The 25,446-nt window shown below is 41.1% G+C and overlaps 1 protein-coding gene across 1 annotated transcript in view; it reads left to right on the forward strand.

Moving 5' to 3' along the window:
* FGF18 (fibroblast growth factor 18) overlaps positions 1 to 25,446 on the forward strand; it is a 517,453-nt gene that overhangs the window by 381,146 nt on the left and 110,861 nt on the right. The window contains exon 2 of the mRNA XM_077472117.1: positions 15,554 to 15,660. Coding sequence (XP_077328243.1) covers positions 15,554 to 15,660 — 107 coding nt within the window. The remainder of the gene's footprint in view (positions 1 to 15,553; positions 15,661 to 25,446) is intronic.

Raw genomic sequence — 25,446 nt, forward strand, 5'->3', positions numbered from 1 at the left:
AACCCCCCCACAGTTAGTAACACACCCCTAGGAACACTTAACCCCTACACTGCCACCCACTGGTTAACCCTTTCACTGCCAGTGTCATTTACACAGGAATCACTGCATTTATATAGCAGTGATTACTGTATAAATGACAATGGTCCCAAAAATGTGTCAAAAATGTCCGATGGGTCCCCCACAATGTCGCAGTCACAATAAAAATCGCAGATCGCCGCCATTACTAGTAAAAAAAAAAAAATTATAAAAAATTATTAATAAAAATGCTATAAAACTATCCCTATTTTGTAAACGCTATAACTTTTGCGCAAACCAATCAATAATCGCTTATTGCAATTTTTTTTACCAAAAATATGTAGAAGAATACGTATCGGCCTAAACTGAGGGAAAAAAATGTTTTTTTATATATTTTTGGGGGATATTTATTATTACAAAAAGTAAAAAATAATGTGTTTTTTTCAAAATTATCGCTCTATTTTTGTTTATAGCGCAAAAAATAAAAACCGCAGGGGTGATCAAATACCACCAAAAGAAAGCTCTATTTGTGGGAAAAAAAGGACGTTAATTTTGTTTGGGAGCCACGTCGCACGACCGCGCAATTGTCAGTTAAAGCGACGCAGTGCCGAATCGCAAAAAGTGGTCTGGTCTTTAACCAGCAAATTGGTCCGGTCTGAAAGTGGTTAATGAGGTTATTCAGAGTTTTTTTCAGTACTGCGTGTCGGACATTACACCCTTATAGCTGAGACTACAACATAACCCACTTGAGGCATTTAACAAGAAACTTTATTAAAAATAACAGTAGATCTAAAAACGAGTGTGGGAACATATACAGTGGAGAGTCTAGCAAAGAGAATGTTCTTAGTTAGACAAGTGTGACTAAGTTTGAAAAGGGAAAACGGGTGAATACTTAATGCTGGCTTTTTATATGTCAGTGTAGCTGAGAGTAATGAATTTAAAATTATGAATTTAAAATAATGAAATTGGATTGCCCAATTAATTTTAGTTTTTAATATTACAGGATCGTCCGTTTGTGGAAAAACTTATGTGTAAAATAAATTGAATTCTTTTTACCGCAGTTACAGACTGCCTTAGTTCATTAATTGTACAGGAAGGGACCTATTTTATACTTAAGGAAAAGGAAGAGTGTATTAAAAATAATACTCGGTCTTGATGTTGTGTAGGGTATATGACCTATAGGGATGAGTAAAAATATAAAAAATATAATATAAAAAAATACAGAAAATTATATATATATATATATATATATATATATATATATATATATATATATAAAATATACATATAAGGGTATATATGGGGATATGTATACAAAGGACAAAGTTGGGAGTGCCCTATTATCTATACTTACTACCGTGAATTTGACAGAAACTTTTATAACTACCGTGAATACAAAAATTATCATATTTTTGAACAGATAACATTCGACCCAGTTTGATGTGCTGCCCATTCAATTCTTGGTAGGGGTAGTGTCTACAATTATTACTACCTTGAGTTTACCAAGTAGTTTTACACCTTATTTAACTACCATAGATGTCATATTTATGGATAGACGATATTTGACCCGGTTAGTGTGTCAGACCTAAAGTTATTTGTGACGACAGGGGGTGCATATAAGAAGTATGAAAATTATAAAAAAATCAAGTATATGTAAGGGGTATATCTAAAACCATACATATAGAAATACCTAAAACCATATACATAAGGATACATACAGAGGAGGGGGGGGGGGGGGGGAGATGAGATAGGAAGGATTACAGAGATAATAGTCCCACCTCTATAGTAGGTGAAGTGGGTTTCGGATATCTATTACCCTTATTTCTCATTGCGCAGGTGTATAATTATTAGTTTGTTGAATGTATTACATTCGAACTGAATATGTTCTTGGGTAAGAAGCTTTAAATATGTTAATAGCAGATTAAAAATTGGTTAGGAAACAGTTAAGATCCAGGTCTATGTTCATTCCTGCAGGATGTAAAGTTTCCAAGTTGAAAATCCATCTTGTTTCATTCTGTGAAAATTTTGATGGTCATATCTTCTCCTCTCCAATGTCCTTTTAATTTTGTCAATGGCGTAAAAAAGGTCATTTGTTTAGGGTCTTGATTGTGAAAGTCTCTAAAATGCAGTGAGACGCTATGTTTGTCATATCCTTTTCTGATGTTTTTAATGTGTTCCCTGATTCTTACATGTAGTTCCCGTGTGGTTCTTCCCACATATTGTTTATGACAGGGACATTCTATGACGTATGTCACGTGGGTGCTTTTACAGGAAATCAACTCTTTTATGGAAAATTCCCTTCCGTTGGTAGTCGAAGAGAATTTAGTAGTTTTCCTGTGAGTTTTTTTGCTCCTGCGGCAAGGGAGACATTGGCCGCATTTAAAAAAGCCTTTTAGGTGTTTGTTAATCTTGATGTCTCGTGGAGGGTCGATTGAATTTTTAACTAATTTGTTTCTTAGATTGGGAGATTTTTTGTAGATAAAAGCAGGGTTATTGGGCAATATTTGTTTCAGCACATCATCTGTTTTTAGAATGGGCCAGTGTTTCTTTATGATCCTTTCAATTTCCTTGTGTTGTCTGTTAAAGCCGGTGAAGAAGGCAGTCTCTATGTTTTTCTTATTCTTGGGGGTTGTTTTGTTTTCTAGTAGTTTTTTCCTCGCCATTTTTATTACAGCTTCTTTAAGGGCCCGTAAGTAGGATTCTTTGTACCCCTTATGTATAAACCTTCTAATGATGACTTCTGCTTGTGTGTCGAAGTCCTCTTTCTTGGTTCAATTCCTATATACTCTCAAGAGTTGTCCTTTGGGTATGTTGCCAATCCATCTTGGGTGGTGGCAACTTGAGGTGGGTATATAGCCATTTCGATCGGTGGCTTTGAAAAAAGTTCTTGTGCCCAAGGATCCCTCGGTTTTAAAAATCTGTAAGTCCAGGTAGTCTATACTTTGATCATCCCATTTTCCTGTAAAGGTGATGCCGTAAATATTGTGGTTTATTTCATCTAGAAAGGACTGTAATTCTGCATGGGACCCTCCCCAGATGATTAAAATGTCATCTATATATCTTCTATACATTTTGAGATTACTTCTGGGTGTTCCATAAATCTGTTCTTCCTCCCAATGATCCAGGAAAAGGTTTGCCACGCTGGGTGCGTATTTTGCCCCCATAGCTACTCCTTTTGTTTGGACGTAATGTTTACCCTTATACCAGAAGTGATTGTGGCTCATTGCCAAATCCAATCCTTCCAATATATAATCTATTTGTTCTTGTTTTAATTCAGATTTTTTATGGAGGGCCCATTCGACCGCATTGAGTCCATCCTTCTGTCTAATGTTTGTGTTTAAGGAGTTGACATCAATTGTGACTAGTAGATCCTGTTCCCCCACATTGATATTTTCAAGTTCTTTCAGTAGTTGCCTACTGTCTCTCAAATAGGTTTTCACTTCAGTTACTAATGGTTGTAAGAATCCGTCGACGTAGGCACCTAATCTTGAAAATAGAGAATCTATTCCACTTACTATGGGTCTTCCTGGGGGGTGTGCTTGACTTTTGTGAATTTTTGGGACATAGTAAATCACTGGGGTTTTTGGTGCGTTGGGTGTTAAATACCTCGCTTTCTTTTTGTTGAGTATCCCTTTCGTTAGGCCCTTCTTGACATAATTATTGAGTTTTTTATTGTATTCTTCTTTTGGATTTTTCTTTAATTGTTTGTAGGTATCTGGGATGTTGAGGAGATTGGCCATCTCCTGTTCGTAGTCTGTCTTGTTAAGTATGACCTGTCCGCCACCCTTATCCGCTGGTCTAATGACTAGGTCTTTTTTCTTTTCAAGTTGTTTAATTGTCTTCCAGATACCCTTCTTCTTAGAGGGTTTGATTGTCAGTTCCCTAATGTCTCTTTCGACCATTTTCTTAAAAACTTTGATTCCCTCATTTTGCTGCTGATTCGGATTAAAAATTGAATTATTTCTCAATTGGGATTGTTTAAAACTTGGCTCTTCCTTTTCCTTCTCTGTACTTTTTGTGTTGGCATAAAATTTTTTAATGTTTAATTTCCTGACAAATTTTTGTAAGTCAATAAAAGTTTCAAATTTGTCCAGATCTTTGTCTGGAGCAAATTTTAGGCCTAGATCCAGTATTTTTAATTCTTCTTCGCAGAAGGTTGCCCCACTTAAATTGTAAATGCCTTCTCCTAATATTCTCGCCTTCTTTTTCTTGAGGCCTCCTCTCTTTCCCCTCTTTCGTTTTCTTCTGCCCATCTTGGGGGCCTGTACTCCCTCCTCTGGTTCCCTTGATATTCCGGATGTACTATGTGTTCTCCTCTCATATTCCCTGGACCGGTCCACCTGGGGTTCCATCCTCCATTTCTTCTGGGTTGTCCCTGGTATTGACTTCTCGTTGGGTACCGAAACGGTCTCCAGCCTCCTCTCGGTCCATACGGGGGATTTCCCGGTGGCCTGTGTCCTTGTCCCCTGTGAAAAAAATCCCTTTGGTACCTAACGTGGGATGGAGTGGTTTGGGGATATCTTCTAAGGGGGGGGAGTACCTGTTCTGGTGTCTCGGAATATTATATGGGTCCGGGCCTGGTTGTTGAATTCCTCTGGGAGTGTCCCATTCTCTTCTACTATAATTCCTGTTATTACTTGTTTCAGGCCTTCTATAATTTGGTGTGTGAGGTTCTACTGTTCTTTCCAACCTATTGGGTATTGGAGTGGGTTGTTGCCATGTTCCTTCTGTTCCATTTGTTTGGTCTTCATCTGAGTCATCTCCCATGGATATGTTGTTGTCCTCCTCTGTATACGTAGTGTCCATCTGCCACTTATAAATTTGTTGATTTTTGTAATCTAGCACATCCCTCCGAAACTTTTTCTGTTTTTTTTGTTGAATATCTCTATCATATTTCTTAATCATTTCTTGCAGGTTTTTTTCTTTCTCTTTGTATTCATGTGTGTCATTATGTAGTAACAGTTGGTCTCTAATCTGTGAAATCTCAGTCTCAATATTTTTGAGTTTGACTTGTCTCCTTACTATTTTTTGTAGTAGTAGGGTTTCACTTTCATTAAAGAATTTATACCAGTCTTCCATCAGGTGTTTGTCATTTAGAGCGTCATTGGGGGAGACATCCCATCTTAATCTTCTTGGGGTGATTTTTTCAGAGATATACATCTCCAGGATGGCTATGTCCCACCATACTCTTAATTGCTTCTCTAGGTTGTGTTTCAGTTGTTTAAACAGGCTATCTAGATCTTGTTTATTGGCTACATGTTCTTGATTAAAGATTTCCATCAAATTGATGGCTCTGCTATCAACATATTTAAAGAGGTCCATTGCTGCAACCTGCTATTGGGAGTCAGAAGACTCCAAATGGACAAGATTAGGAGGGCGGTAGGTTGCGCTATGGAGCACTCAAGTAAAAATATATATAATAAAAGATTTGGTAAGAGCAGCCTCTATTAATTTCCACCCAATTGGGTGGAAAAATGAGATAAAGGAGAAAGGAGGAATAGATCTGGCGCTATACCGTTTTCTGCTAGAAACATATAAGTGGAAATCTGGTTTTCATATAATTCTCAGCGTGCTGGCAATTAAATGCAGGAAGGATTGGATTTGGCAATGAGCCACAATCACTTCTGGTATAAGGGTAAACATTACGTCCAAACAAAAGGAGTAGCTATGGGGGCAAAATACGCACCCAGCGTGGCAAACCTTTTCCTGGATCATTGGGAGGAAGAACAGATTAATGGAACACCCAGAAGTAATCTCAAAATGTATAGAAGATATATAGATGACATTTTAATCATCTGGGGAGGGTCCCATGCAGAATTACAGTCCTTTCTAGATGAAATAAACCACAATATTTACGGCATCACCTTTACAGGAAAATGGGATGATCAAAGTATAGACTACCTGGACTTACAGATTTTTAAAACCGAGGGATCCTTGGGCACAAGAACTTTTTTCAAAGCCACCGATCGAAATGGCTATATACCCACCTCAAGTTGCCACCACCCAAGATGGATTGGCAACATACCCAAAGGACAACTCTTGAGAGTATATAGGAATTGTACCAAGAAAGAGGACTTCGACACACAAGCAGAAGTCATCATTAGAAGGTTTATACATAAGGGGTACAAAGAATCCTACTTACGGGCCCTTAAAGAAGCTGTAATAAAAATGGAGAGGAAAAAACTACTAGAAAACAAAACAACCCCCAAGAATAAGAAAAACAGAGACTGCCTTCTTCACCGGCTTTAACAGACAACACAAGGAAATTGAAAGGATCATAAAAACACTGGCCCATTCTAAAAACAGATGATGTGCTGAAACAAATATTGCCCAATAACCCCGCTTTTATCTACAAAAAATCTCCCAATCTAAGAAACAAATTAGTTAAAAATTCAATCGACCCTCCACGAGACATCAAGATTAACAAACACCTAAAAGGCTTTTTTAAATGCGGCCAATGTCTCCCTTGCCGCAGGAGCAAAAAACCTCACAGGAAAACTACTAAATTCTCTTCGACTACCAACGGAAGGGAATTTTCCATAAAAGAGTTGATTTCCTGTAAAAGCACCCACGTGACATACGTCATAGAATGTCCCTGTCATAAACAATATGTGGGAAGAACCACACGGGAACTACATGTAAGAATCAGGGAACACATTAAAAACATCAGAAAAGGATATGACAAACATAGCGTCTCACGGCATTTTAGAGACTTTCACAATCAAGACCCTAAACAAATGACCTTTTTTACGCCATTGACAAAATTAAAAGGACATTGGAGAGGAGAAGATATGACCATCAAAATTTCACAGAATGAAACAAGATGGATTTTCAACTTGGAAACTTTACATCCTGCAGGAATGATCATAGACCTGGATCTTAACTGTTTCCTAACCAATTTTTAATCTGCTATTAACATATTTAAAGCTTTTTACCCAAGAACATATTCCGGTCGAATGTAATACATTCAACAAACTAATAATTATACACCTGCGCAGTGAGAAATAAGGGTAATAGATATCCGAAACCCACTTCACCTACTATAGAGGTGGGACTATTATCTCTGTAATCCTTCCTATCTCATCTTCCCCCCCCCCCCCCTCCTCGGTATGTATCCTTATGTATATGGTTTTAGGTATTTCTATATGTATGGTTTTAGATATACCCCTTACATATACTTATATACTTGATTTTTTATAATTTTCATACTTCTTATATGCACCCCCTGTCGTCACAAATAACTTTAGGTCTGACACACTAACCGGGTCAAATATCGTCTATCCATAAATATGACATCTATGGTAGTTAAATAAGGTGTAAAACTACTTGGTAAACTCAAGGTAGTAATAATTGTAGACACTACCCCTACCAAGAATTGAATGGGCAGCACATCAAACTGGGTCGAATGTTATCTGTTCAAAAATATGATAATTTTTGTATTCACGGTAGTTATAAAAGTTTCTGTCAAATTCACGGTAGTAAGTATAGATAATAGGGCACTCCCAACTTTGTCCTTTGTATACATATCCCCATATATACCCTTATATGTATATTTTATATATATATATATATATATATATATATATATATATATAATTTTCTGTATTTTTTTATATTATATTTTTTATATTTTTACTCATCCCTATAGGTCATATACCCTACACAACATCAAGACCGAGTATTATTTTTAATACACTCTTCCTTTTCCTTAAGTATAAAATAGGTCCCTTCCTGTACAATTAATGAACTAAGGCAGTCTGTAACTGCGGTAAAAAGAATTCAATTTATTTTACACATAAGTTTTTCCACAAACGGACGATCCTGTAATATTAAAAACTAAAATTAATTGGGCAATCCAATTTCATTATTTTAAATTCATAATTTTAAATTCATTACTCTCAGCTACACTGACATATCAAAAGCCAGCTTTAAGTATTCACCCGTTTTCCCTTTTCAAACTTAGTCACACTTGTCTAACTAAGAACATTCTCTTTGCTAGACTCTCCACTGTATATGTTCCCACACTCGTTTTTAGATCTACTGTTATTTTTAATAAAGTTTCTTGTTAAATGCCTCAAGTGGGTTATGTTGTAGTCTCAGCTATAAGGGTGTAATGTCCGACACGCAGTACTGAAAAAAACTCTGAATAACCTCATTAAACATACGTTATGAGGGCATTCCCTTAATAGAAATGGCGGTGATTGACCGCGCATGCGCGATAGGTGCATTACACCCTATAGAAATCAAAAGGTGTATGAAGATGGCCGCTCCGGATGATGTCTGTATGACGAAACGCGTAGGGCGTGGCCAGGCAACGTACACCTCTAGCTCAGACGGCGAGGAAGCCGAGCGGGACTTTTAAAGCTGTATACACAAATGCAATTGCAAAATTCTTCTTTGTAAGTAGTTTTAATCTATTTGAATAAATTTCACAAGTTTTAAACGTTATCACACTATGGATGTGCCTCTTTCTTACCACATATAACGTGGCACACTACACTCACGGAAAAACAAGGGACCCCCAGCATCACATCAGAAGCAAGCCAGAGAGCGACACAGTAGCTGATATTGTGAAGGCTGATCCACCCGATGGGGGTCTTTTTTCCGGTGAGAGCATACTATATAAGTGGCCACTGAGCACGGGGAATAACATCGGAAATCATCACCCCCCCCCCCCCCCTCCCTCACTCACAGAAGATTCCGTCACTCATTATAGACTATCCACAATTTTGAACGCATATGGTTCACCCTTAATTTTTAATGTATATTTTTTAATTTTCATTGTACATGCTCTTATCTTTATTCACTCATATTGTGTCATTGATTACAATATCAATTTTGTCTATATCCTGCACAAATCCTTTGTCACATTTAATTGACTAATCACAGACACCATATTCACCGGCAGTTCACAGATATAACACCCTGCCTTATTTTCTCTTATTTTTTCCTTTTTAATTTATATTTATGGAGTATTTATTATAATATACAGATATTTTTTCTTTATGACGCAAAAATTGGCACATGTAGATTCACTGGCATTTGCACCTTATTAATCGTGACCGGGAAGTAGCACATTGTTATAGCTATTTATGGTCTAATAATAAGCATTTCTCACTTTATGGTTTTTATTCCACTATCTGTATTTAATTGCCAGCACGCTGAGAATTACATGCAAATCAGATTTCTCACCTATATGTTTCCAGCATAAAAGCTATTTATGGTCTATTGATAAGCATTTCTCACTTTATGGTTTTTATTCCACTACCTGCATTTAATTGCCAGCATGCTGAGAATTATATGAAAACCAGATTTCTCACTTCTATGTTTCTAGCAGAAAACGGTATAGCGCCAGATCTATTCCTCCTTTCTCCTTTATCTCATTTTTCCACCCAATTGGGTGGAAATTAATAGAGGCTGCTCTTACCAAATCTTTTATTATATATATTTTTACTTGAGTGCTCCATAGCGCAACCTACCCCCCTCCTTTCCTCATCTGTACACACAGATTGTGCTGTCTCATGCACACAAACACAGTTCATATAAAAGATGAACTCACTTTTTGCAGGGATCTCCAGGTCTGCCTGCATCCATGCACCACTTGCAATATTTGGGGGTTGTTTAGCTCAAGTGTACAGTCCACACAGATGATTCCTTTTCAGGGCTTTTTAGCCCACTTTTATTAAAGAAAAACAAAGTTCCAGAAATTAAAACAAAAGTGGTTTCCCTCGCAGGGGGTTTTCACCATCAGCTTTCAATAAAAATATTCAGCCTCCTGGCTTACACCTGCAGCATTACAAACACAAAATACTGAGCCACCTGGCTCTCTTCAGAAGCAGATGCACCACTGCTCAGGATCCCACATGGAGCTCTCCTGACTACTGGACTCAGACTACTCAGCCTCTTTCAGTGCACAGCTGCACTTTCTGGCTTCTCCCTTGCAATCCTGGCCTCCTCAGGAGGGTGGAGCCCAGAGCCATGGTCCTGACTCTACTATCAGGCCAAAACACACCTGAACAATCAGTGTGCTGGTGAGTCTCAAATCCTGAACCCAGGACTGAGGATTTCATCCCACTCGGATCTCTAAGAAATCCCCGGGCTCCAAGTCCCAAAGTGGACTTTAGTAAATAACGAGTAAACTGAAAAGTCAGCTTCCACTTCACGTTACAAGCTCCCTGGAGCCCCTCAACCCATCTGGTTGAGAATTCTGGATACATGCACTATACACACACACTAGACTGACTGTGTGTGTGTGTGTGTGTGTGTGTATATATATATATATATATATATATATATATATATATATATATATATATATATATCAAATGCACTACCACTAACTGAATAACCTTCTTACTTAATCTAACTCAAGCTATCTCTCTGACCACGCCAACAACACTACACACGGACTTAGTTCCCCTAAGTCATGATTGGCCAAAGCATGCAGGTCAGGTGCATGCTCTGACCAATCATCATATAGCAGCCGTCATTAAATGGCGGCCCGCGGTCCGAGTCCGGACCGAGCAGCACTTCTGCCCGGACCACCATGCCGCCAGTGTAGTAAACGACAGCAATCACTGGTTTGCTGGGATCGCGGGTTTCCCCAGCAACCAGTGACGCTGCGCGCATGCAACCGCCCCCTGCTCCTGGCCGCGTCTCTCGGAGCTGAAGAGACACTCACGGGCAGTAGGGGTGTGACGTCACGTGCGCGCCCGCCCCCCTGCTGCCCACGGTTCCCGATTCCCGGGTCCTGGATCTCATTGCGAGGCAGCTTCAGTTGTGCCCACCCTCCTGCAGTTAAGGTATGTGGGCACATTAGTGATCTATAAATAAGAATGTTTTTATGGTGCACACTGTTGGGCATATTTTAAGGGGCACACTGGTATACTGTTGGGCATATTTTAAGGGGCACACTGGTATATTTTTAATATGCACAATGCTGGGCTTTTTTTTGTAAGGGGCACGCTGATGGGTATATTTTTTATGTGCACACTGATGGGCATGTTTTGTTAAGGTGCCCCTTAACAAAATATGCCCATCGGTGTGCACATTAAAAATATACCCATCAGCATGCCCCTTAAAATAAAATGTGCCCATCAGAGTGCCCTTTAACATAAAATTTTCCCATCAGCGTGCCCCTTAACATAAAATAAGGGTCACGCTGATGGGCACCTTTTATGTGAAGGGGTAATCCGATGGACACATTTTATTTTACGGGGCACGCTGATGGGTATATTTTTAATGTGCACATCGATGGGCATATTTTGTTAAGGGGCACGCTGATGGGTACAGCAAAATGTGCCCTACAAAATATGCCCATCGATGTGCACATTAAAAATATACCCATCAGCATGCCCCTTAAAATAAAAATTTGTCCATCAGAGTGCCTCCTAACATAATAGGTGCCCATCATTGTGACCCTTATTTCATGTTAAGGGGCACGCTGATGGGCAGATTTTATTTTAAGAGCAACGCTGATGGGTACATTTTTTATTAAAAGGGGCACTTTGATGGGCAAATTTTAAGTTATGGGGCACGTTTTGTTGTGCCCCTTAATATAAAATGTGCCCATCAGCATGACACTTATTTTAGGTTTAGGGAAATTCTGATGTGCACATTTTATGTTAAGGGGCACTGTGATGGGGACACCTGATGTAAAGGGGCACTGTAATGGGGACACCTGATGTAAAGGGGCACTGTGATGGGGACACCTGATGTAAAGGGGCAATGTGATGGGGACACCTGATGTAAAGGGGCACTGTGATGGGGACACCTGATGTAAAGGGGCACTGTGATGGGGACACCTGATGTAAAGGGGCACTGTGATGGGGACACCTGATGTAAAGGGGCACTGTGATGGGGACACCTGATGTAAAGGGGCACTGTGATGGGGACACCAGTTTTAACTTGATCTGGGGACACCAGATGTAACTTGACAATAAATATTATTGAAATGCTAAGGAAATTGTACATTTCTCATGTTTTTGATAGATATAGCACAGACTTGAGATTCGGACCTCGGCCCAAAGAAAATTTTGGTGACCGGACTCCTTGAATTTTAATTCATTACCCCTGTCATATAGCAATACACTGTGATCTTGCAGTGCATTATGGGGCGTTCTGCAGCGCTCAAGTTTCCTGCGAACGCCCCATATGTTCGGTTAATTTTAGAACAAATGAGCACCCGATGTTTGAGTGGAACTTATATTTGACTTGAACCACTGGCTCATTTCTAATCAAATTTCCAACTTATTCAGCTTCCAGACAGCAAAGTGTGTGTTTACTTTCCATTTTTAATTAATAAAAGTGAACTATTAACACTTCTATTTCTGAAAGCATTTCTAACTCACAGTATTTTTTCACATCCCCCTAAAACCTTTGCATAGTACAGTAGATGGAAAATCTGGGAAGAGAAGTGTGCCAATGAATGTATAAATACTGTAATGACCCAGCAATGGGTAATGAGTATATAGGAGGTTAGGAAAATATTTTGAAAACCTGTTGAGAATGAATGTTAACATATGATTCATTTTGTTTTGAATACAGTACAATTAAAATCAATACAGCACAATTAAATTTTTTTAACATAAAGTTGTCACTGAAATTATATATTGCTCACACATGTCATGGGTATATGGGGAATTACACCCCAAAATTCTGCTGCTTCTTTTGAGTACAGGGATACATGTGTTACTTTTTCGGAGCCTAGCCGCATACAGGACATCGAAAACAAATCACCACCTTCAGGATTTCTAAGGGCGTACATTTTTGATTTTACTCCTCACTACCTAACACAGTGTCGGAGGCCATGAAATGCCAAGATGGCACCCCCCCGAAATGACCCCATTTTGGAAAGTAGACACCCCAAGCTATTTGATGAGAGGCATATTAAGTATTTTGCAGAACTTGTTTTGTCACAAAGTTTTGAAAATTGAAAAAAGAAAAGAAAAAAAATTCCTTTACTTTCTTCATTTTCCAAAACAAATGAGAGCTGCAAATTTTTTTTTAATTCTAATGCACAAAAAACACACTATATTGCCCAAATGTTTGGTGAAATATAAAAGATGATCTTATGCCGAATACATAGATACCAAACACAACATGCTTTAAAATTACTCACATCCAAGCAGCAGCGACAAACTATATACATTTTTAAAAGCCTTTACAGGTTACCACTTTAGCTTTACAAAGGCAGTCTACTGCATGGTGCAATTGCTGTGTACATATGACACGAGACCGACACTTGCATTCACCTTTGCGTGTGTGCATGAGGAGACGGGTGCTCTCATTTTTTTTTAATTCATTTTGCATTTTATTTTATTTTTACACTGTCCCTTTCACTTCTTTTTTTTTTTAAACATTTTTATTGTTATCACAGGGAATGTAAATATCCCCTATGATAGCAATATGTAGTGACGGGTACTCTTTTTGGAAAATTTTTGGGTCTATTAGACTCTAGATCTCTCCTCAGCCCTTAAAGCATCTTACTACACCAAGATCGATGTGATAAGATGCTTTCCCAATGGCTCTATTTAAGACCCAAAACCTAAATCATGGAATGCTTGTAGCTTCCGGTTTCTTAGGCCATAGTGATGATTGGAGCCATTCTAGTCTCTAGTCAGCTCTATGGTCAGCTAGAAAAACCACCGGCTGCATTCTTGGGCTCCCTGGTGGGACAGGAGAGGCGAAGAAAACCATGGAAGACAGTGGAAGGGGGGATGTTCCGTCCCACTGCTTGTAAAAGCAGTCTAGTGGCTAATTAGCTGCTAGGATTGCTTTTACATGAAAGCTGTCGCCTGCTGAAAAAGAAACTGTACCAAAATGATACCTAAACCTGCAGGCATCATTCTGGTATAACCATTCAAAGTCCAGCAACATACCAGTAGGACTCTGCTCCTTGTTGGGCATATATTTTAATTTTTCATGCAGCCTGCGGGCTGGACAAAAAAAAAAACAGAATACCGCCCTGCATCCACCCACTTCTAATGATGGGCATACAATAAATATAAAAATATATGCCGAAGCATAGAGGCGATCCGCCCCTATGCCCACCCCTGCTGCTATGCTTAGGCATATATGATCTTTTTTTAACTGTGGTGGTGAAATCACCTCCTACAGCACTTGAGTCACAGATTTAGGTATTGTGAGAGCAAAACATATTGCTGTCAAAATAAATAAATCAGTGCTGCAGCTGAAGGGCATACAGCATATATGCTCATTCACAGATTTACGTTATCATTAGAGCAAACCCTGTTGCTGTCAAAACAAATAAATCTGTGCTGCAGCTGAATGGCGTACCAGAAAAGCAAACAATGGTAACAATAAAACATTAACTCAGTAAAACCACTTTTTTTTATTGCAATCTATTCCAAAAAAGAGTTACAAAAAATGCAGAAGCATGGGGCAATCTGTTCCTAATGCTAGAGGCACATTGCCACTCCACCCCTGCTCCCATGCTTCGGCATGTGTGCTCTTTTTTTAAACTGAGGTGATGAAATCACCTACTACAGCATTGGAGTCACAGATTTACGTATCGTGAGAGCAAGCCCTGTTGCTCTCAAAATAAATAAACCCGTGTTGCAGCTGAATGGTGTACCTGCATAACAAATAATGATTAACCATCAAAGTAACATTACAGTATAACAATAGGACATACCATATCTGCAAAGCAAACCCGATAAAACACAGTAACAATAAAACATTACAGTGAAGAATGTAAAACAGAGCAGAACAATAGAGAGAAAACAATAGAAAACAAGAGAAGATCAATAAAACAAAACTATTTTCGTTTTTTTTAATTATTTTAATTTTTTTATGTTTTTTTAAATGTTTTTTTACATTTTTATTATAATTTTGATTGTACCAGGTTAGAGTCTCTCAAAATGTGATGGCCATCTTACATATTTCGAGACCCTGTGTTAGTGTGCCCTAGGACTGTGCCATGCTTTACCCTATGCTACTACTCAACTAGTGTATGGTAGCGACAGAAACAGTCACCAATGCAGAGACCAGGTTGGTCAGGACAGGAGGAGCAATAAAGTGGTTGTCACGCATATATCCGCGTTTTCTGCAGACACAACATTTTCTTTGGGGGTGAGGTAAGGGGGTGATGGGGTGGTGCTATGTCTCTCCTCCACTCACACACTCGCTCACTGACACAGCAGCAATAACACCACCTACCAGCCTTGGTCTCCTGTCTCCAACTCTTCCACCCCATAACACTGACTGACAGGAGGGAAGCGATCAGCAACGATCAGGAGCATGAACTGGATCCACTGGAGCTTGGCTTAGGTAAAGCTGTTAGTCTACCTCTGCAATAGAGGAATTCAAGGGATGGGTGCAACCAGAGCTCTTGCCATGGACTCCCTGCCGGCACCATTCTTAGGCTCCTTCCTCCAATCAGGTCTCAGTTATTGAAGTATATTGAGAGAGAGTTTGTAATTACATTTTTGGAAGAAAAAAAATGCATTTGATATGTCATTTCCTTAAACATGTATAATTACAGGTCAGTTAAATAAGGTTTTTCTTTCTTTACAAGCCCAGCTGCTAGTGGAAACTGACACATTTGGCAGCCAAGTCCGGATTAAAGGAAGAGAGACAGATTTTTACCTTTGTATGAACAGAAAAGGCAAGCTTATTGGAAAGGTAAGTCCTTTGTTCAACTACATTATTAGAAAATAAAATAATGGCTCAGAATGATTATTGCATTGTTTAGGAAATTTTAAATATAAGTCATAAAACTCCTAATCTGTGGTAACAATTTCTAAGCCAAAGAGTAGTGGCTAATTATCTTTGAGCCCTATTTAAAAAAAAAAAAAATCGCCCGGAATTAACACAATGGAATCCACTTAGTAAAATTTGTAAATTCAGGTTGTAGTTTGAATATTGTGTAAAACATTTATTAATTGACCCCACAAATACATAAAAGAATTGGAAAGAAATTTGGTTGAACCAGAACCAAAGATCCGGTGCCGTATCTATCCATGTGGCTTCAGAACGTCTGTGCCATAATACGTCAATAAATGACAGACTCCAATCAAAACTTCAGTATGCTGCTACGTTGTGATTATTTTGTATACCTTATACATTCTGTCTCTCATTAAGTACGCAAAATTGTAAACATTATTTGTAAATGTTTTTCAAATGTTCCATTTAGTTGGTTAATTTATAAATTGAAGGGTTTGGTATACTCATTTGGTATGATTTACTTAAAGAAATGTTCTCTGACCTTAGTAAAAAAAATGAAGCCTCTTTCAGTTCAAATAGTCAGTCATGTGCCTGCTAATATTCTTTTTTTTCCATTCACTTTTTCAAGCCTCCAATCCTTCAGTAAATCAACCACATAATATACCTATATCTCATATGACTTTAGCCACTTAGGGCCATGTACCACCCAGGACTGATGGGTTTTACTGCAAAACATTTTAGCATCTTGGAGGAAAGATTTTTTTTTCCCCCCTTATTCTCAAGTAAATGGATTGATCTTAACACAATATAACAGCCATAAATGTGATTGCATAGACAAATTACACACACTTAGATGTGAATGAAGTCTTATTTTATACCCAAACTAGAACACTACTATGAGGGAGGAGGAGGATTCTGGTAGTTTTGGAGGCATATCTGCAGAGGAAGAAGTAGGTCAAACCTTAAGAGATGCTTTTCAGTACCCAGAAACCTTGGGAGTAGTATTTGGCTGGCAGGAGGCAGTTCCAGATACTGTAATCCTCTGTGACCACGAGGACTCTGCTTCTCATGCCTCCTCAAACTTGTGGTGCATGGGCTCCATTATTCTTCAAAGCCTGCGAAAGGACCCAAGAATTTGTGCCATCAAGGAGAAGGATCATTATTGGTTGGAAACCCTCCTTGACCACCGTTATAAGGGCAAAGTCTCTGAACTAATCCTGCCCTTGCAGAGGGAGCACTGGATAAAATATCTTGAGGATCTTAAGGAGGAGTTTATGTAATGCCTTTCCAGACTTTGGCAGGTTACAGTCTCATGAAAAATGAGGCCTCTTTTGGTCAAAAGAGGAGAGATGGGGAAAGGGGCCATCTCAGTGATGCATGTCAACATTTTTTTTGTCCTTGGTGTCCAGGGCTCTCAGTGTCAAGATCCCATTGGCAGCTTCTGCATCATATAGAACATATGGAAGATTATCTAGGGGCAAAAACAGACATGGAGAGCTTTCCGCTAGAGAATCCACTGGGTTTCTGGGACATGAGAACAGACCACTGACTAGAACTTGCCCAGTATGCAATTGAGCTGTTGGGCTGCCCTACATCCAGCTTGCTTTTGAAATGGGCATTCAGCCCTGCCTGAGGTTTTCTGACAGATAAAAAAAGAGTGCGTCTGTTCAGACTCTACTGACAACCTGACATTTCAGCTGCATCAAATTTTAATGTTTTACAGCAAGGCTAATTCTTGCTTTAATCAAGAGTACTTCTAGAGGGTTATGGGGTGAAGGCATCACCAACACCCAAAGCCCAATTTTTCCGCACCTTTTACTTCTATCCAAAGACATAAATGTATCCCCTATTTTGTAGACGCTATAACTTTTGCGCAAACCAATATACGTATTGCAATTTTTTTAACCAAAAATATGTAGAAGAATACATATCGGCCTAATCTGTGGAAGAAATGTGTTTTTTATATATATTTTTGGGGGATATTTATTATAGCAAAAAGTAAAAAAAATTGCTTTTTTTTCAAAATTGACGGTCTTTTTTTGTTTATAGCGCAAAAAATAAAAACCGCAGAGTGATCAAATACCACCAAAAGAAAGCTCTATTTGTGCAAAAAAAGAATGTAAATTCTGTTTGGGTACAATGTCTCATGACTGTGCAATTTTCAGCTAAAATGGCGCAGTGCTGAATTGCAAAAAATTCTCTGGTCAGAAAGGGGGTGAATCCTTCCGGGGCTGAAGTCGTTAACCAGTTCCCGACCAGCGCACGCCGATGTACATCGGCAGAATGGCACGGGCAGGCATATTGGCGTACAGGTACGTCCAATCTTTAATGCCACCCTGCCATTGCGAGCGTGCCGCCACTGGCGTGCTCGCGTGCTGGTCGGGACCCCCGTGAGTCCGGTCTTGGGTCCCGTGGACTCGATCGCCGTGGGCATACCCGCGATCGTCTCACGGGGCGTCTGAACGGAGAGATGCCGTTGTAAACAGCATCTCCCCATTCTGCCTAGCAACTAGTGACACTGATCTCTGCTCCATGTGATCGGAGCAGAGATCAGTGTTCACTAAATGAAAGCCTAGCCCCCAACAGTTAGTAACACACCCCTAGGAACACTTAACCCCTACACTGCCACCCACTGGTTAACCCCTTCACTGCCAGTGTCATTTACACAGGAATCACTACATTTATATAGTGATTGCTGTATAAATGACAATGGTCCCAAAAATGTGTCAAAAATGTCCGATGTGTCCGCCATAATGTCACAGTCACAATAAAAAAAAAAAAAAATCGCTGATCGCCGCCATTACTAGTAAAAAAATTATTAATAAAAATGCCATAAAACTATCCCGTATTTTGTAAACGTTATAACTTTTGCGCAAACCAATCAATAATCGCTTATTGCGTTTTTTTTTTTTACCAAAAATATGTAGAAGAATACGTATCGGCCTAATCTGAGGGAAATGTTATATTATATATATATATATATATATATATATATATATATATATATATTTTTTTTTTTGGGGGGGATATTTATTATAACAAAAAGTAAAAAATAATGCATTTTTTTCAAAATTGTCTCTCTATTTGTTTATAGCGCAAAAAATAAAAACCACAGGGGTGATCAAATACCACCAAAAGAAAGCTCTATTTGTGGGAAAAAAAAAAAAAGACATCAATTTTGTTAGGGAGCCACGTTGCATGACCGCGCAATTGTCAGTTAAAGCGACGCAGTGCCAAATCGCAAAAAGTGGTCTGGTCTTTGGCCAGCAAAATGGTCCGAGGCTGAAGTGGTTAATGATTAAATTTTTCCTACATAACGTTAATGACAATATAAATCTTGCCATTTTATTCAATCTGATTACTATACCTTAACAACATATATATGCATATTCAGTTATCCGCCTTCAGAGATCTATCTCATTGTTAAACTTTTCTCAACATCTTTAGTATGTTCAACTGATTACTCAGCTAAGTTAGAAACTAACCACTGTAACACATTTCTTTAATCATGCTTAAAAGGGACACAGAGCCATAGTAGTTACTATGTGGGTTATAGGCAACCTTCAGGTGATTGACACTGGCACACCCTAAACAGGAAGTTGCCTCCCTATATAACCCCTCCCATACCGGGAGTGCCTCCATTTTTTTTTTGCCAGTGTCTAAGGCAGGGCTTGACAAATTTGCTTGGAATCTAGGAACCAGCTAAAAAAGTTAGGAGCCAGGTCGGTAACGGCGATCCGGACCTGTCCCTGGCCTGACATGGAGACAAGTGAGTGGAAGATAGCGCAGCCCCCCCCCCCCCCCCCCTGTCTCCAAGTCATTGCCCATAGCTCTTAGAGGGACATTTTTTATTTTTATTTTTCAAATGACAATTTTTTTTTTTTATTGAATTTTAGTGTAAATATGAGATCTCATATTTAAGAGGACCTGTCATGCTTTTTTCTATTACAAGGGATTTTTACATTCCTTGTAATAGGAATAAAAGTGACAATTTTTTTTTTTAAAAAGAACAGTGAAAAAAATAAAAGTTAAAGTAAGAAAATAAAAATAATTTTAAACGCATATGAAAGCGGTGTTCAAACCACACATGTGCAGTATCGCCGTGATGGGTAGAGCGAGAGCAATAATTCTAGCCCTAGACCTCCTCTGTAACTCAAAACGTGCAACCTGTAGAATTTTTTAAACGTGGCCTATGGAGATTTTAAAGGGTAAAAGTTTGTCGCCATTCCATGAGCGGGCACAATTTTGAAGCGTGACGTTGGGTATCAATTTACTCGGCTTAACATTATCTTTCACAATCTAAAAAAAAATTGGGCTAACTGCTGTCTTATTTTTTTTATTAAATAAATTATTTTTCCCCAAAAAAGTGTGCTTGTAAGTCCGCTGCGCAAATACGGTGTGACAGACAGTTTTGCAACTACCACCATTTTATTCTCTAGGGTGTTAGAATAAAAAATATATATAATGTTTAGGGGTTCTAAATAAAGGGAAGGAGATAGGCAGGCAATAAAACCAGGCAGGGGAAGCTCCATTAGCATTGCTGGTTGTCATACCAACAGCCACCACAAGAGGGCGCCAGATTCCAGAAGGAATCATAGGACCGCAGAAGGCCTCAAAGCCGCGGCCTCAATTACCGGCCGCCGGCGGAACGGCCCGACGCAATCACGCTGGGGGGGGGGGTCCATGGAGACAGGATACCCCCAGCTGTGCTGCCCCAGGCGCCAGGTCGCTAATTCTAGTCGCGACCTGGCGCCCGGGTTTTCTCGAGCCCTGGTCTAAGGTGTTGGTCACAAGTAAAGATGTGCTGTGCTGAGCTCCACTGGAGCAATCCTTGCTGGGGCTAGCTATGCAGCCAGATACATTCAAACTGTCTTTTAGGCCGAATTGAATGGTACTCAGGCCTCGTGGCGATGGAAACAAGGTTTTGCCTGTAACGCTTCTCTTTTTAGAGAGCTGGACCCCAGGATCCAGTACTTTGGTATTTTAAGCCATGAAGTTTTACTGGTGGGGTGCTATTACAGGACCAGGAGTGTGGGTTCCCTGAGGGTCCCTGGTTCCTGAAGGTTTGTTAATGGAACCCATCGTGAAGCGTGAAGATTGGGTCTGTTGGTTTTACCACAGAAAACCCTGCAGCTAGAAAGGTAAGTGGAGTTTTTCTAAGAAATGTCTTATTTTTTTTGTGAAATGTCTCCTTTAAAAAAAAAACAAAGTAAATGTTGTCATGCCTAAGTGTCACCACTGGGGGCTGTATGGAGCACATACCTTCTCATGCTTTCCTCAGAGATCACTCTGCATCAGGAAGCAGCAGGCTCTTTTCCTCCAGCGAGCAGCTCAGACCTCCGGTGAATTTGGGGGGTGGGTTTGCTTCCACCAGACACCCTCCACCTGGGCTAAGCTCTCCCTCTCTTCAAAGGGATGGGGAGAGCTAAAATGATTTGTGATGCCGTTTTCTTCCACCGCCCATGCACGGCAGTGTCTCTCAGGTTTCCGCCTCGCATACCTCCCTCATACACAAGCCAATCCTGCCAAGGCCCGCACTCGTGCGGGAAAGCTGTCTTTTGAAAAAGAGAGGGGGCTTATCACAGCATTGGTGTCCTCCAATGTGCAGCGTGGAAGTAGGTTTTAAAAAACTCCATTTATGCTGGCTGCAAGTTGTCGCAGGGATACAAGCGCAAAGAGGGGCATGAAAAAGGTTGGGTAACACAGGCATTCCTATTTACAGGCATTCCTATTTTGACACATTTACTATTTGCATCAGGCTGAGCATTAATAGCAGTGGCTGGACTATTGCTCAAGCAGGGGATGTGCTCCTTCTAGTAGTACCTCTGCTTTTGTGCATTGGGCTATGGTCAGAAGGGGGGCTAGAAACACCCCAAAAGAGGGCTAAAGGGATCTCCCTCAAGCTCTGAAAGCCTAAAACTTATCTTTGCAATGGCATCTTCCCCTGAGAGGTGATGGCTGGTCAGAGTGAGCCTTCAAGGGTCATGGAATGTTTCCAACTGTTTACAACACTGCAGCCCCTGCCTATATTTCTAAAAAGGTTTTTTCCTCATCCATGATAGGATGGGAAAAAGGTTCGCATCCCAGATTGGTATAAAATGTGACAGATTCCATTCCATTACCCTACTACCCTCAAACTGAGGATCTTGGGGTGGTAGAAGATGTTTTCTCTCAGAGGACCTTGAAAAGGCTGATGACTTCTCTTCTGAGGGGTCATATGCAGATGATCACATTCACATTGTGGGTGCAATTTCTTACTGAATCGGTCCGCTCCTCATTTTATGCTATCCTTAACTGAGTGTCCACTACATGTTTTGGGTTCACTAAAGCCTCCTCAACCTGTGCATGCCTTTCCTTGTCCATTCATTGTTGTGAAAGTTCATGTTATCTAATGCCGCGTACACACGAGCGGACTGTATGGCCTACTTAGTCCGTCATACAATCCGACGGACAGTCCGTCATACTTTCGACTGAACGGACTTGACCACACACAGATACCCAAACAGTCCGTCGAAAGCTTGCGCGATGACGTGCACAGCACGTACGACGGGACTAGAAATAGGAAGTCCAATACACAGCAAAGCACCTTTCCGCCGTGTAAATCCTTTCTGAGCATGCGCCATTCTTAGTCCGTCAAACTAGCCTACTGACGAGCGGATTGTCCGCTGAAACCAAAGTACGACGGACAGAATTTAGAAAAATCCGAAATACTTAGTACACCAGACTGCACGCTGAAAAAGTCCGCTGAAGCCCACACATGAGCGGACTGTCCGCTGAAATGTGTTTCGACGGACTAAGTAGGCCATACAGTCCGCCCGTGTGTACGCGGCCTAAGTGGGATCACCAGATGAGCATTTTTTCCCTCTTAAAAAGTTTTTCACACTTTATCCGATGGAAAAAAAAAACCCCTCCTGGCTGGGAAACTGCAAAGGGAAAAATTCTTCCTACAGTAGCTGGCGCCGATATTGTGTTTCCAGCGCAATCCTGGGGGTCCCCCCAAAATCCATACCAGACCCCTATCCGAGCACGCAGCCTGGCCGGTCAGGAAAGGGGATGGGGACGAGCGAGCACCCCCCTCCTGAGCCGGACCAGGCTGTGTGCCCTCAACATGGGGGGGTGGGTGCTTTGGGGGAAAGGGGGGCGCCAACCCCAAATCACCTTGTTCCCATGTTGATGAGGACAAGGGCCTCTTCCCGACAACCCTGGCCATTGGTTGTCGGGGTCTGCGGGCGGGGGGCTTATCAGAATCCGGGAGCCCCCTTTAAGAAGGGCGCCCCCAGATACCGGCCCCCCACCCTATGTGAATGAGTATTGGGGTGCCATGTACCCCTACCCATTCACCTGGTGAAAAAAAAGTAAATAAAACACAGCACACAAGGGTTAAAAATAGTTTATTGCACAGCTCCGGTGGTCTTCCGTCTTGGGGGGGTCTTCTCACCGCCGCCCGGGGGTCTTCCGACTTCGGGAATCTTGTCCCCCTCTTCAGTTCTTCTTGCCGGGCCTCCGCTTTCTTCCTTTAGCTCTTTTACTAGCGGAGGCCCGGTCTCCGTCATCGCCACCGCCCGGGGGTCTTCCGACTTCGGGGGTCTTGTCCCCCTCTTCGGTTCTTCTTGCCGGGCCACTGCTTCTTCTTTCAGCTCTTTTACTAGGGGTGGTCCGGTCTTCTGCCGCTGCTGCCACCGCCGCCGCCTTCTGTTCTTCTTCTTCTTCTGCTTCTTCCTTCTTGAGATGTTGACTCAACGCTCTCCGGCCGCAATGCCAGGGACGCGGTGTGCAGCGACTTATATAGGGACAAGGGGCGGGGTCACCGGTTGATGTCACATGGTGACCCAGCCCCTTGTGATGTCACAGTCCCAGCGTCCTCCAGAAGAACGGAAGGTGGCGGCGGCAGAAGACCGGGCCACCGCTAGTAAAAGAGCTGGAAGAAGAAGCGGTGGCCTGGCAAGAAGAACTGAAGAGGGGGACAAGACCCCCGAAGTCGGAAGACCCCCGGGCGGTGGCGGCGATGGAAGACCGGGCCTCCACTAGTAAAAAAGCTAAAGGAAGAAAGCCGAGGCCCGGCAAGAAGAACCGAAGAGGGGGACAAGACCCCCGAAGTAGGAAGACCCCCGGGCAGCGGCGAGAAGACCCCCCAAAACGGAAGACCACCGGAGCTGTGCAATAAACTATTTTTAACCCTTGTGTGTTGTGTTTTATTTACTTTTTCTTTCACCAGGTGAATGGGTAGGGGTACATCGTACCCCAATACTCATTCACATAGGGTGGGGGCCGGTATCTGGAGGCCCCCTTCTTAAATGGGGCTCCCGGATTCCGATAAGCCCCCCGCCCGCAGACCCTGACAACCAACGGCCAGGGTTGTCGGGAAGAGGCCCTTGTCCTCATCAATATGGGGACAAGGTGCTTTGGGGTGGGGGAGTCGCAGGGCGCCAATCTCGCCGATAAAAGTGTCGAGATTGACACAATATAGCGGTCACCTACTTTACAGTTACCTGGAAAGTGGCAACAACATGCGCCAAACTTTTTTTTTTTTTTTTTTTTTTTTTTTTTTTAGGTTGGGGAGCAGTCCTGAAAGAGATAACTGTCCAAGAGAAGTGATCCAGATCAAAAATGACCTTGTCCATTAACATTCTACAGATTCGGCAGATCGCTTACCTGAACGTTGTATTTGCAGAGCTGTCCTGTCAGGATCCAATCCGACAATGCAACAGCCATGGCCTATAGATCTGTTTGCGTCCAGGTTCAACAAAGAGATTGTCAAATTTGTGTTAAGAACAAAGGATCTGCTAGCATGCGGAACACGTGCCTTGGTGTTCTCGTGGAATCAGTTTTACTGTTTTATGCATTCCCTACTTTTCTGCCTGCATCCACGACTTCTTCGCAGGATCAAACAGGAAGGGAAGTCGGTGATTAGGTTGGCGGTAGGGGTCCCATGGACCCTACCACCATGTCCAGACCTTCTCTTGCAAGGGCCAGTATTCCATCTTACCTTTCAAGCGCTAAATTAAATGCTTTGGCTATTGAGACCCACATTCTGAGAAAACGTGGGCTGTCAGTTTGAGTGGTATCTACCTTGGTTAATGCAAGGAAGCCTGCCTCCATAATCATATATTATGGAGTCTGAAAAGCATATGTCTCCTACTATTGTGGGGAGGAAAAATAGCTGATTACCGGCTCTGTATACATTACATGATCAGCTGTCATTGGCTGACAGCTGACCACGTGGTAAGGGGCTGGGGTTGGGTCGGGGTCTCATAGACTCGCTGATCACTGAGCCCTGTAGGGGGTGCGCAGGCCGCTCAAGCACGGGAGGATGTCCATGGACACTCTCCCGACAAATGAAGTCCACGCTGCTGCAGTCGTTCGGCTATAGTGGTGTGGACGCAATGTGGTTAAAAACAGAAATCGCACAACAAAACAAATGAGGAACAAATGGTCAGAAACTGGAAGCAATGTCTGTAACTGACATCGCCTAAAGGAAATGGGATTTACATACAGAAAAGCCAAAAAGAAAAACCATCATTAACACCTAAACAGAAGGTACCAAAATGTGCTGAGCTATCCTAACTAATAAAGTGAAAATGCATAAAATGTAAATAAAAAAAAAAATAAAAAAATTCATCAAAAAAGGTATCCTAATATAAAGATATAAATGCATAAAGTGCACAAACATACAAATCATTGAATATAATGTGTGTTCTCACAAAGACAATCCAAATAAATCCTTCATACTGGAACATTGGGGGA

The sequence above is a fragment of the Lithobates pipiens genome, unplaced genomic scaffold, assembly GCF_037356315.1.
Source record: "Lithobates pipiens isolate NorthernLeopardFrog02 unplaced genomic scaffold, aLitPip1_a1.2 Scaffold_8, whole genome shotgun sequence".
Taxonomy (NCBI): domain Eukaryota; kingdom Metazoa; phylum Chordata; class Amphibia; order Anura; family Ranidae; genus Lithobates; species Lithobates pipiens.